General features: G+C 45.6%; 1 protein-coding gene across 2 annotated transcripts in view; it reads right to left on the reverse strand.

The window, feature by feature from the left end:
- Positions 1-12451, reverse strand: part of LOC139574756 (glutamate receptor 3-like) — a 328769-nt gene that overhangs the window by 104189 nt on the left and 212129 nt on the right. For both annotated transcript variants that reach the window (XM_071399624.1, XM_071399622.1), the window contains exons 6-7: positions 8187-8348; positions 2947-3114 (exon numbers count right to left, since the gene is read on the reverse strand). In XM_071399624.1, the coding sequence (XP_071255725.1) occupies positions 2947-3114; positions 8187-8348 (330 nt within the window). The remainder of the gene's footprint in view (positions 1-2946; positions 3115-8186; positions 8349-12451) is intronic.

Here is a 12451-nt window from a genome sequence, read left to right on the forward strand (position 1 = left end):
TAGGAAATGGCAGGTATTCACATAGGTTGAATCGTTGGCGTTAATCAAATGATGGAACTGATAGGCTTTAATAAAAGATGTGGGTTTATGGTAATGAGAATGAGAGTCTCTTTGTATTTCAGAGAGCTGAGCTGAGGGGGAGAGAATTTCACTGTGAGAGGTCTGTGAGAGGACATCTGGGAGGCAGAGGAAGGAGGAGATTAGTCTCTTTTTATCCTTCTCTATCTCTCCCTCTGCCCCCTCTTTATATAGATCTCTATCTTTCTCTCTGCCCCCTCTTTCTATAGATCTCTATCTCTCTATCTGCTCCCTCTTTCTATAGATCTCTATCTCTCTATCTGCCCCCTCTTTCTATAGCTCTCTATCTCTCTATCTGCCCCCTCTTTCTATAGCTCTCTATCTCTTTATCTGCCCCCTCTTTCTATAGATCTCTATCTCTTTATCTGCCCCCTCTTTCTATAGATCTCTATCTCTTTATCTGCCCCCTCTTTCTATAGCTCTCTATCTCTCTATCTGCCCCCTCTTTCTATAGCTCTCTATCTCTCTATCTGCCCCCTCTTTCTATAGCTCACTATCTCTCTATCTGCCCCCTCTTTCTATAGCTCTCGATCTCTTTATCTGCCCCCTCTTTCTATAGATCTCTATCTCTCTATCTGCTCCCTCTTTCTATAGATCTCTATCTCTGTATCTGCCCCCTCTTTCTATAGCTCTCTATCTCTCTATCTGCCCCCTCTTTCTATAGATCTCTATCTCTCTATCTGCTCCCTCTTTCTATAGCTCACTATCTCTCTATCTGCCCCCTCTTTCTATAGATCTCTATCTCTCTATCTGCCCCCTCTTTCTATAGATCTCTATCTCTCTATCTGCCCCCTCTTTCTATAGATCTCTATCTCTCTATCTGCTCCCTCTTTCTATAGATCTCTATCTCTTTATCTGCCCCCTCTTTCTATAGCTCTCTATCTCTCTATCTGCCCCCTCTTTCTATAGATCTCTATCTCTCTATCTGCCCCCTCTTTCTATAGCTCTCTATCTCTTTATCTGCCCCCTCTTTCTATAGCTCTCTATCTCTCTATCTGCTCCCTCTTTCTATAGATCTCTATCTCTGTATCTGCCCCCTCTTTCTATAGCTCTCTATCTCTCTATCTGCCCCCTCTTTCTATAGATCTCTATCTCTCTATCTGCTCCCTCTTTCTATAGCTCACTATCTCTCTATCTGCCCCCTCTTTCTATAGATCTCTATCTCTCTATCTGCCCCCTCTTTCTATAGATCTCTATCTCTCTATCTGCCCCCTCTTTCTATAGATCTCTATCTCTCTATCTGCCCCCTCTTTCTATAGATCTCTATCTCTCTATCTGCCCCCTCTTTCTATAGATCTCTATCTCTGTATCTGCCCCCTCTTTCTATAGCTCACTATCTCTCTATCTGCCCCCTCTTTCTATAGATCTCTATCTCTCTATCTGCCCCCTCTTTCTATAGCTCTCTATCTCTGTATCTGCCCCCTCTTTCTATAGCTCTCTATCTCTGTATCTGCCCCCTCTTTCTATAGATCTCTATCTCTCTATCTGCCCCCTCTTTCTATAGCTCACTATCTCTCTATCTGCCCCCTCTTTCTATAGATCTCTATCTCTTTATCTGCCCCCTCTTTCTATAGATCTCTATCTCTCTATCTGCCCCCTCTTTCTATAGATCTCTATCTCTCTATCTGCTCCCTCTTTCTATAGATCTCTATCTCTCTATCTGCCCCCTCTTTCTATAGCTCTCTATCTCTCTATCTTCCCCCTCTTTCTATAGCTCTCTATCTCTCTATCTGCCCCCTCTTTCTATAGCTCTCTATCTCTCTATCTGCCCCCTCTTTCTATAGCTCTCTATCTCTCTATCTGCCCCCTCTTTCTATAGATCTCTATCTCTCTATCTGCCCCCTCTTTCTATAGCTCCCTATCTCTCTATATGCCCCCTCTTTCTATAGATCTCTATCTCTTTATCTGCCCCCTCTTTCTATAGCTCTCTATCTCTCTATCTGCCCCCTCTTTCTATAGCTCACTATCTCTCTATCTGCCCCCTCTTTCTATAGCTCTCTATCTCTCTATCTGCCCCCTCTTTCTATAGCTCTCTATCTCTCTATCTGCCCCCTCTTTCTACTTCCCCTGTCTATCTCTCTCTCCTCCCTACATACCTCCATCTCTCTCACTACTTCCCCTGTCTATCTCTCTCTCTCCTCCCTACATACCTCCATCTCTCTCACTACTTCCCCTGTCTATCTCTCTCTCCTCCCTACATACCTCCACCTCTCTCACTTCTTCCCCCGTCTATCTCTCTCTCCTCCCTACATACCTCCATCTCTCTCACTACTTCCCCTGTCTATCTCTCTCTCCTCCCTACATACCTCCATCTCTCTCACTACTTCCCCCGTCTATCTGTCTCCCCTCGCTCCCTACCTACCTCCTTCCTTCTCTCTCTCCCTTCCCTTCTCTACCTACCTCCTTCCTTCTCTCTCTCCCTTCCCTTCTCTACCTACCTCCTTCCTTCTCTCTCTCCCTTCCCTTCTCTACCTACCTCCTTCCTTCTCTCTCTCCCTTCACTTCTCTGCCTACCTCCTTCCTTCTCTCTCTCCCTTCCCTTCTCTGCCTACCTCCTTCCTTCTCTCTCTCCCTTCCCTTCTCTACCTACCTCCTTCCTTCTCTCTCTCCCTTCCCTTCTCTACCTACCTCCTTCTTCTCTCTCTCCCTTCCCTTCCCTGCCTACCTCCTTCCTTCTCTCTCTCCCTTCCCTTCTCTGCCTACCTCCTTCCTTCTCTCTCTCCCTTCCCTTCTCTGCCTACCTCCTTCCTTCTCTTTCTACCCTCCCTACCAACCTCTTTCCTTCTACCGCTCTCCTCCCTACCGCCATCCTTCTCTCTCTCTACCTCCCTCCCCATCTATTCCTCTTTCTGTCCCTCTCTATCTTACCATTTTGAGTGCTCTCTCGATGTCGATGCCCTGGCTCCATGGCACGGCAGGGTTGGCCAGACAGTCTCCTGCGCCCCCTCGCCGTGACACGTCTACGCGTTGGCGCCGCAAGTACCGGAACGCCTCCGCGATCACCAGGATTGCATCGTGGGTCAGAGCTGACGTGTACTGCCGAGGACAAGAGAGTTCAGGGGGATCACAAGAGATCACCAGAAATCACAAGAGAGATCATGGGAGACTAACCAACGTAGTTGGCAAACAATACATCATTCATTCATTTATTTTTTCAAAAGTAGAACTTCTGAGAGATTCACTGAAGAGTTGAAACACATCGATACGACGATCGCACTGTCCCACACGTTCATCGCAAACTTACCTTGACCTGGAGAGAACAGGTTGTTAACCAGCACCTTGACTAAATGTAAATGTAAGTAAATGTTTACTGTCGTCCCTCATGAAGGATTCAGCCCCCCCCAACCCTCGGGCCAATTGAAACTTTTTTGCGCTAACTCACTAACTCACATTTTTTGCACAAACGCTTCTATTGCAGTAAATGATCTATCCTGTTGCCTAGTCACTTTACAACTACCTACATGTACAGTACATAGCTACCTCAATTACCTCGTACATCGACACATTGACTCGGTACTGGTACTCCCTGTATATGGCCATGTTATTTTCTACTTCCTGTATATAGCCATGTTATTTTCTACTTCCTGTAAACAGCCATGTTATTTTCTACTCCCTATATATACCATGTTATTTACTACTTCCTGTGTATAGACATGTGATTTACTATTTCCAATATATAGTCATGTTATTTACTACTACCTATATACAGTGGGGAGAACACGTATTTGATACACTGCCGATTTTGCAGATTTTCCTATTTACAAAGCATGTAGAGGTCTGTAATTTCTATCATAGGTACACTTCAACTGTGAGAGACGGAATCTAAAACAAAAATCCATAAAATCACATTGCATGATTTTTAAGTAATTAATTTGCATTTTATTGCATGACATAAGTATTTGATCACCTACCAACCAGTAAGAATTCCGGCTCTCACAGACCTGTTAGTTTTTCTTTAAGAGGCCCTCCTGTTCTCCACTCATTACCTGTATTAACTGCACCTGTTTGAACTCGTTACCTGTATAAAAGACACATGTCCACACACTCAATCAAACAGACTCCTACCTCTCCACAATGGCCAAGACCAGAGAGCTGTGTAAGGACATCAGGGATAAAATTGTAGACCTGCACAAGGCTGGGATGGGCTACAGGACAATAGGTAAGCAGCTTGGTGAGAAGGCAACAACTGTTGGCGGAATTATTAGAAAATGGAAGAAGTTCAAGATGACGGTCAATCACCCTCGGTCTGGGGCTCCATGCAAGATCTCACCTCGTGGGGCATCAATGATCATGAGGAAGGTGAGGGATCAGCCCAGAACTACACGGCAGGACCTGGTCAATGACCTGAATAGAGCTGGGACCACAGTCTCAAAGAAAACCATTAGTAACACACTACGCCGTCGTGGATTAAAATCCTGCAGCGCACGCAAGGTCCCCCTGCTCAAGCCAGCGCATGTCCAGGCCCGTCTGAAGTTTGCCAATGACCATCTGGATGATCCAGAGGAGGAATTGGAGAAGGTCATGTGGTCTGATGAGACAAAAATAGAGCTTTTTGGTCTAAACTCCACTCGCCGTGTTTGGAGGAAGAAGAAGGATGAGTACAACCCCAAGAACACCATCCCAACCGTGAAGCATGGAGGTGGAAACATCATTCTTTGGGGATGCTTTTCTGCAAAGGGAACAGGACGACTGCACCGTATTGAGGGGAGGATGGATGGGGCCATGTATCGCGAGATCTTGGCCAACAACCTCCTTCCCTCAGTAATAGCATTGAAGATGGGTCGTGGCTGGGTCTTCCAGCATGACAATGACCCGAAACACACAGCCAGGGCAACTAAGGAGTGGCTCCGTAAGAAGCATCTCAAGGTCCTGGAGTGGCCTAGCCAGTCTCCAGACCTGAACCCAATAGAACATCTTTGGAGGGAGCTGAAAGTCCGTGTTGCCCAGCAACAGCCCCGAAACCTGAAGGATCTGGAGAATGTCTGTATGGAGGAGTGGGCCAAAATCCCTGCTGCAGTGTGTGCAAACCTGGTCAAGAACTACAGGAAACATATGATCTCTGTAATTGCAAACAAAGGTTTCTGTACCAAATATTAAGTTCTGCTTTTCTGATGTATCAAATAGTTATGTCATGCAATAAAATGCAAATTAATTACTTAAAAATCATACAATGTGATTTTCTGGATTTTTGATTTTCTGGATTTTTTGATTTTCTGGATTTTTTTGATTCCGTCTCTCACAGTTGAAGTGTACCTATGATAAAAATTACAGAGTGACATAGGAAAACCTGCAAAATCGGCAGTGTATCAAATACTTGTTCTCCCCACTGTATGCTATTTTTTACTTCCTAAACTCAGCAACAACAAAAAATCCTCTCACTGTCAACTGTGTTAATTGTTAGCTAACTTAACATGTGTAAATATTTGTATGAACATAACAAGATTCAACAACTGAGACATAAACTGAACAAGTTCCACAGACATGTGACTAACAGAAATGGAATAATGTGTCCCTGAACAAAGGCGGGGATTGGCTCTAGCCCTCACCCTCCGATCCAACAGGTCCCAGACGTGCTCAATGGGATTGAGATCCGGGCTCTTCGCTGGCCATGGCAGAACACTGACATTCCTGTCTTGCAAGAAATCATGGACAGAACGAGCAGTATGGCTGGTGGCATTGTCATGCTGGAGGGTCATGTCAGGATGAGCCTGCAGGAAGGGTACCACATGAGGGAGGAGGAAGTTTCCCTGTAACGCACAGCGTTGAGATTGCCTGCAATGACAACAAGCTCAGTCTGATAACGCTGTGACACATCGCCCCAGACCATGACGGACCCTCCACCTCCAAATCGATCCCGCTACAGAGTACAAGCCTCGTGGTAACGCTTATTCCTTCGACAATAAACGCGAATCCGACCATCACCCCTGGTGAGACAAAACCGCGACTCGTCAATGAAGAACACTTTTTGCCAGTCCTGTCTGGTCCAGTGACGGTGGGTTTGTGCCCATAGGCGACGTTGTTGCCGGTGATGTCTGGTGAGGACCTGCCTTACAACAGGCCTACAAGCCCTCAGTCCAGCCTCTCTCAGCCTATTGTGGACAGTCTGAGCACTGATGGAGGGATTGTGCGTTCCTGGTGTAACTCGGGCAGTTGTTGTTGCCATCCTGTACCTGTCCCGCAGGTGTGATGTTCGGATGTACCGATCCTGTGCAGGTGTTGTTACACGTGGTCTGCCACTGCGAGGACGATCAGCTGTCCGTCCTGACTCCCTGTAGCGCTGTCTTAGGCGTCTCACAGTACGTACATTGCAATTCATTGCCCTGGCCACATCGGCAGTCTTCATGCCTCCTTGCAGCATGCCTAAGGCACGTTCACGCAGATGAGCAGGGACCTTGGACATATTTATTTTGGTATTTTTCAGTCAGTAGAAATGTCTCTTTAGTGTCCTAAGTTTTCATAACTGTGACCGTCTGTAATGTTATTTACTACTTCCTATATATAGACATCTTATTTACTACTTCCTATAGATAGACATGTTATTTACTACTTCATGTATATAGACATGTTATTTACTACTTCCTATATATAGCCATGTTATTTACTACTTCATGTATATAGCCATGTTATTTACTACTTCCTATATATAGACATGTTATTTACTACTTCCTATATATAGACATGTTATTTACTACTTCCTATATATAGACATGTTATTTACTACTTCCTATATATAGCCATTTATTTACTAATTCCTATATATAGCCATGTTTTTTACTACTTCCTATATATAGCCATGTAATTTACTACTTCCTATATATAGACATGTTTTTTACTACTTCCTATATATAGCCATGTAATTTACTACTTCCTATATTTGTTTCACAGTGTATTTATTCCTTGTGTCACTTGTTCAGTTTGTATTGTATTTTTATCTTATCTTTAACTATGCACTGTTCGTCTATGTCCCTGTCCTTAGAGAGCCGTTTTATTTCTCTGTTTGGTTAGGTCAGGGTGTGATTTGGGGTGGGCATTCTATGTTGTCTATTTCTTTGTTTTTGGCCGAGTATGGTTCCCAATCATGGGCAGCTGTCTATCGTTGTCTCTGATTGGGGATCATACTTAGGCAGCCCTTTTTCCACCTGTGAATGAATGTGGGTAGTTATTTTCTGTTTAGTCTCTGTTACCTGACAGAACTGTTCGCTTTCGCTTTGTTACTTTGTTTGAGTGTTTTTTTGATGATAAAAGTAATCATGAACACTTTTCACACTGCGCTTTGGTCCACTCCTTCCGACGACAGGCGTTACAGTCTATACCTGTTGTCTACAAAGCATTTGACAAATATAATTTGATTTGATATATATATTTTAATGAATTACTATAGCGCACTCCTTGGGACAATCATTGTGTTTTTGTAAATACCAGTTCTCTATGGCAAGACGCATCATTCACCCAAGTTTAGTCAAAATCGGGCCAGTGCTATCGGTGATGTTGCGTGTGACTAACGTACAAATGTACTACCATACAGAGACAGATTCACAGTTCCTTCCCCGATTTCATCGTGGGGGACAATTAAGTGTAATTTCAAACCCATTTCTTCCTTGATCAGTGTTTAATTAGATGTACATTGAAGCTGTGCTATAACCTTGCTTCACATCTGCATATCAATATATCGATCGTTGGGGAAGGGAAGGAGAGAAATGAAAAAAGAAAGAGAATGGGAGAGTGACATACTGAGAGGAGAAGAAGAGAGAAGAGAGGAGAAGGAGAGGAAACGAAAGTGAGAAGAGAGGAGAACGAGAGGAAACGAAAGTGAGAAGAGAGGAGAAGGAGAGGAAACGAAAGTGAGAAGAGAGGAGAAGGAGAGGAAACGAAAGTGAGAAGAGAGGAGAAGGAGAGGAAACGAAAGTGAGAAGAGAGGAGAAGGAGAGGAAACGAAAGTGAGAAAGGAACGTGAGAAGAAAGAGAATGGGAGAGTGACAGAGGCTGAGAGGAGAAGGACAAGAGGGAGAGCTCTCTATCCAAGAAAAGAGATGGATACATTCAGTTTTGCATTCTTAACAGCACATCATGAAAGGCTTGGCTGCTGTTCTGTAGTCTGCAGTAGATACCTTGAGCGGAGTGTTCTTGGCCTCTGGGAATTCCCTTTCATCCAGTCTCTCCCAGCGCTGTAGGAACTGTTGAACGATGGGGTTCTCAGGGCTCACTATCTGGAAGCCTGATATGTTGGCCCCGCCTAGGAAGACCTTGTCCAAGCTCACATTGGAGAAACCCTGACATCAGAGAGAGAGGAGGGAGGGATGGACGGAGACAGGGAGAGAAGGATGGAGGGAGAGAGGCAGGGGGAGAGAGAGAGAGAAACAGAGAGACAGAGGGAGAAAGACAGGGAGAGAAACAGAGGGCAAGAGACAGAGATAGAGGGAGACAGAGAGACAGAGTGAGAGAGTCAGACAGAAAGACAGAGTGAGAGACAGAGAGAAACAGAGGGTGAGAGACAGAGAGACAGAGGGAGAGAGAAATAGAGGGAGAGAGGGAAAGAGACAGAGGGGGAGAGACAGAGGGAGAGAGACAGAGGGAGAGAGACAGAGAGATAAACAGAGTGAGAGACAGAGAGAGAAACAGAGTGCGAGAGACAGAGAGAGAAACAGAGTGCGAGAGACAGAGAGAGAGACAGAGGGAGAGAGAAATAGAGGGAGAGAGGGAAAGAGACAGAGGGGGAGAGACAGAGAGAGAGACAGAGGGAGAGAGACAGAGAGATAAACAGAGGGAGAGACAGAGAGAGAAACAGAGGGAGAGAGACAGACAGAGAGCGATAGAGACAGAGAAACAGAGGGAATTCAGGGTCCAAAAGCATAACGTTTCCAAGAAAATGTTAAAGGAATCACCTTGAAAGTGTGTTTTGGGAGTTGAAAACCCTCCTCCCTGAATGTTGCACGAGGAACGATGTCATAAATCTAGCTTCTCAATGTAACTCAGTGAAGAGTATTAGACCCTACAAGGTAGTCAATAGTTACAGAAAGGAATACAATTTTATTTTCAGCCATGATAAAATGGAGGTCTATGTTTCTTTGTCAAGATGATGTGAACAGTGTCTCTTCTACATACAGCACTGCGCAACGGAATTAAGATATGGTACAACAACACAACAACACGTTTTCCCCTGGTTGATGGCTCAGTCCGTCCTCCCAGAGAATCAAACGTATTGTAATGTATTCTGACAAGCCGGCGGCTCCAACTGCCGTCAAATTACACGGTGCCTCCTGGAGTCATGTCAGAGTGAGCTTTCTTTTCATGGTCAAATTGCTAGTTTCAGAGTACAGCGTCGTGTTATGGAGTACAAGGGCATGTGTCCGTGACTTGTGCATAATGGGGACTTTTAAAGTCAGGGACACAGCGGAGAGAGAACAACAGGACAGGAGAGGAGGGGAGGGGAATGGGAGAGGAAAGGAGAGGAGAGGGGAGGAAAGGAGAGGAGAGGAGAGGAGAGGAGAGGAGAGGAGAGGAGAGGAGAGGAGAGGAGAGGAGAGGAGAGGAGAGGAGAGGAGAGGAGAGGAGAGGAGAGGAGAGGAGAGGGGAATGGGAGAGGAAAGGAGAGGAGAGGGGAGGGGAATGGGAGAGGAAAGGAGAGGGCTGGGGAATGGGAGAGGAAAGGAGAGGGGAGGGGAATGGGGGAGGAAAGGAGAGGAGAGGGGAGGGGAATGGGAGAGGAAAGGAGAGGAGAGGGGAGGGGAATGGGAGAGGAAAGGGGAGGAGAGGAGGGGAGAGGAGAGGAGAGGAGAGGAGAGGAGAGGAGAGGAGAGGAGAGGAGAGGAGAGGACTGGGGAATGGGGAATGGGGAATGGGGAATGGGAGAGGAAAGGAGAGGAGAGGGGAGGGGAATGGGAGAGGAAAGGAGAGGAGAGGGCTGGGGAATGGGAGAGGAAAGGAGAGGAGAGGGGAGGGGAATGGGAGAGGAAAGGAGAGGGGAGGGGAATGGGAGAGGAAAGGAGAGGGGAGGGGAATGGGAGAGGAAAGGAGAGGAGAGGAGAGGGGAATGGGAGAGGAAAGGAGAGGAGAGGGGAGGGGAAAGGGAGAGGAAAGGAGAGGAGAGGGGAATGGGAGAGGAAAGGAGAGGGGAGGGGAGGGGAATGGGAGAGGAAAGGAGAGGACAGGGGAGGGGAATGGGAGAGGAAAGGAGAGGAGAGGGGAGGGGAATGGGAGAGGAAAGGAGAGGAGAAGGGAGGGGAATGGGAGAGGAAAGGAGAGGAGAGGGGATGGGAATGGGAGAGGAAAGGAGAGGAGAGGGGGGGGGGATGGGAGAGGAGAGGAGAGGGCTGGGGAATGGGAGAGGAAGGAGAGGAGAGGGGAGGGGAATGGGAGAGGAAGGAGAGGAGAGGGGAGGGGAATGGGAGAGGAAGGAGAGGAGAGGGGAGGTGAATGGGAGAGGAAAGGAGAGGAGAGGGGAGGGGAATGGGAGAGGAAAGGAGAGGAGAGGGGAGGGGAATGGGAGAGGAAAGGAGAGGAGAGGGGAGAGGAATGGGAGAGGTAAGGAGAGGAGAGGGCTGGCCCTTGCTCTCATCTTAATAATACAGGAGTCAACCTGAAACTATAAGTTTCCACTTTATCCCTCTGACGACAGCAGATCAGACACTCTATCCACATGGTTGAAAAGTATTGTAATGAAAACTAGATGTCACTATGTCCCTCCCCTATGACCTTGTTCTCCAATGCATTTTGAGATGGAGGCAAGGAGATAGGAGGCAAGGAACCATGGAAATATTGAGAAATATTGAGAAAGGCTGCCCTACTGTTTCTTAGAATTTAGCAGATGTGATTGAGAGTGTAGAGAAATTCTTATGTTCCTAGCTCTATCAGTGGAGTAATATTTATCAATACACACAAATCTATAAAGTAAAATAATGGAATAAAGATATATAGAAATATTAGGAAGAAGCAATGTCGGAATACAGAGTGTATATACAGTATATATATATATATATATATACAGTTGAAGTCGGAAGTTTACATATACTTAGGTTGGAATCATTCAAATTTGTTTGTCAATCACTCCACAAATTTCTTGTTAACAAACTATAGTTTTGGCAAGTCGGTTAGGACATCTACTTTGTGCATGACACAAGTCATTTTTCCAACAATTGTTTACAGACAGATTATTTCACTTATAATTCACTGTATCACAATTCCAGTGGGTCAGAAGTTTACATACCCCAAGTTGAATGTGCCTTTAAACAGCGTGGAAAATTCAAATAAATGATGTCATGGCTTTAGAAGCTTCTGATAGACTAATTGACATAATTTGAGTCAATTGGAGGTGTACCTGTGGATGTATTTCAAGGCCTACCTTCAAACTCAGTGCCTCTTTACTTGACATCATGGAAAAATCGAAAGAAATCAGCCAAGACCTCAGAAAAAAAATTGTAGACCTCCTCAAGTCTGGTTCATAATTGGGAGAAATTTCCAAACGCCTGAAGTTTCCACGTTCATCTGTACAAACAATAGTACGCAAGTATAAACACCATGGGACCACACAGCCGTCATACCGCTCAGGAAGGAGACGCGTTCTGTCTCCTAGAGATGAACGTACTTTGGTGCGAAAAGTGCAAATCAATCACAGAACAACAGTAAAAGACCTTGTGAAGATGCTGGAGGAAACAGGTACAAAAGTATCTGTATCCAAAACGAGTCCTATATTGACATAACCTTATAGGCCGCCCACCAAGGAAGAAGCCACTGCTCCTAAACTGCCATAAAAAAGCCAGACTACGCTTTGCAAATGCAGATGGGGACAAAGATCGTACTCTTTGGACAAATGTCCTCTGGTCTGATGAAACAAAATTAGAAATGTTTGGCCATAATGACCATCGTTATGTTTTGGAGGAGAAAGGGGGAGACTTGCAAGCCGAAGACCACTATCCCAACCGTGAAGCACGGGGGTGGCAGCATCATGTTGTAGGGGTGCCTTGCTGTAGGAGGGACTGGTGCACTTCACAAAATAAATGGCATCATGAGGGGGAAAATTATGTGGATATATTGAAGCAACATCTCAAGACATCAGTCAGGAGGTTAAATCTTGGGTCTTCCAAATGAACAATGACCCCAAGCTTACTTCCAAAGTTGTAGGAAAATGGCTTAAGGACAACAAAGTCAAGGTATTGGAGTGGCCATCACAAAGCCCTGACCTCAATCCCGTAGAAAATGTGTGGGCGGAACTGAAAAAGCATGTGCGAGCATGGAGGCCTACAAACCTGACTCAGTTACAACAGCTCTGTGTCACGCCCTGACCATAGAGAGCCCTCGGTTCTTAAGGTCAGAGCGTGACTAAGGGGGTGTTCTAGTCATTTATTTTCTATGTTGCTGGTTTGTATGGTTCCCAATT

This window comes from Salvelinus alpinus, chromosome 4 (genome assembly GCF_045679555.1).
Source record: "Salvelinus alpinus chromosome 4, SLU_Salpinus.1, whole genome shotgun sequence".
In the NCBI taxonomy this organism is placed as follows: Eukaryota; Metazoa; Chordata; class Actinopteri; order Salmoniformes; family Salmonidae; genus Salvelinus; species Salvelinus alpinus.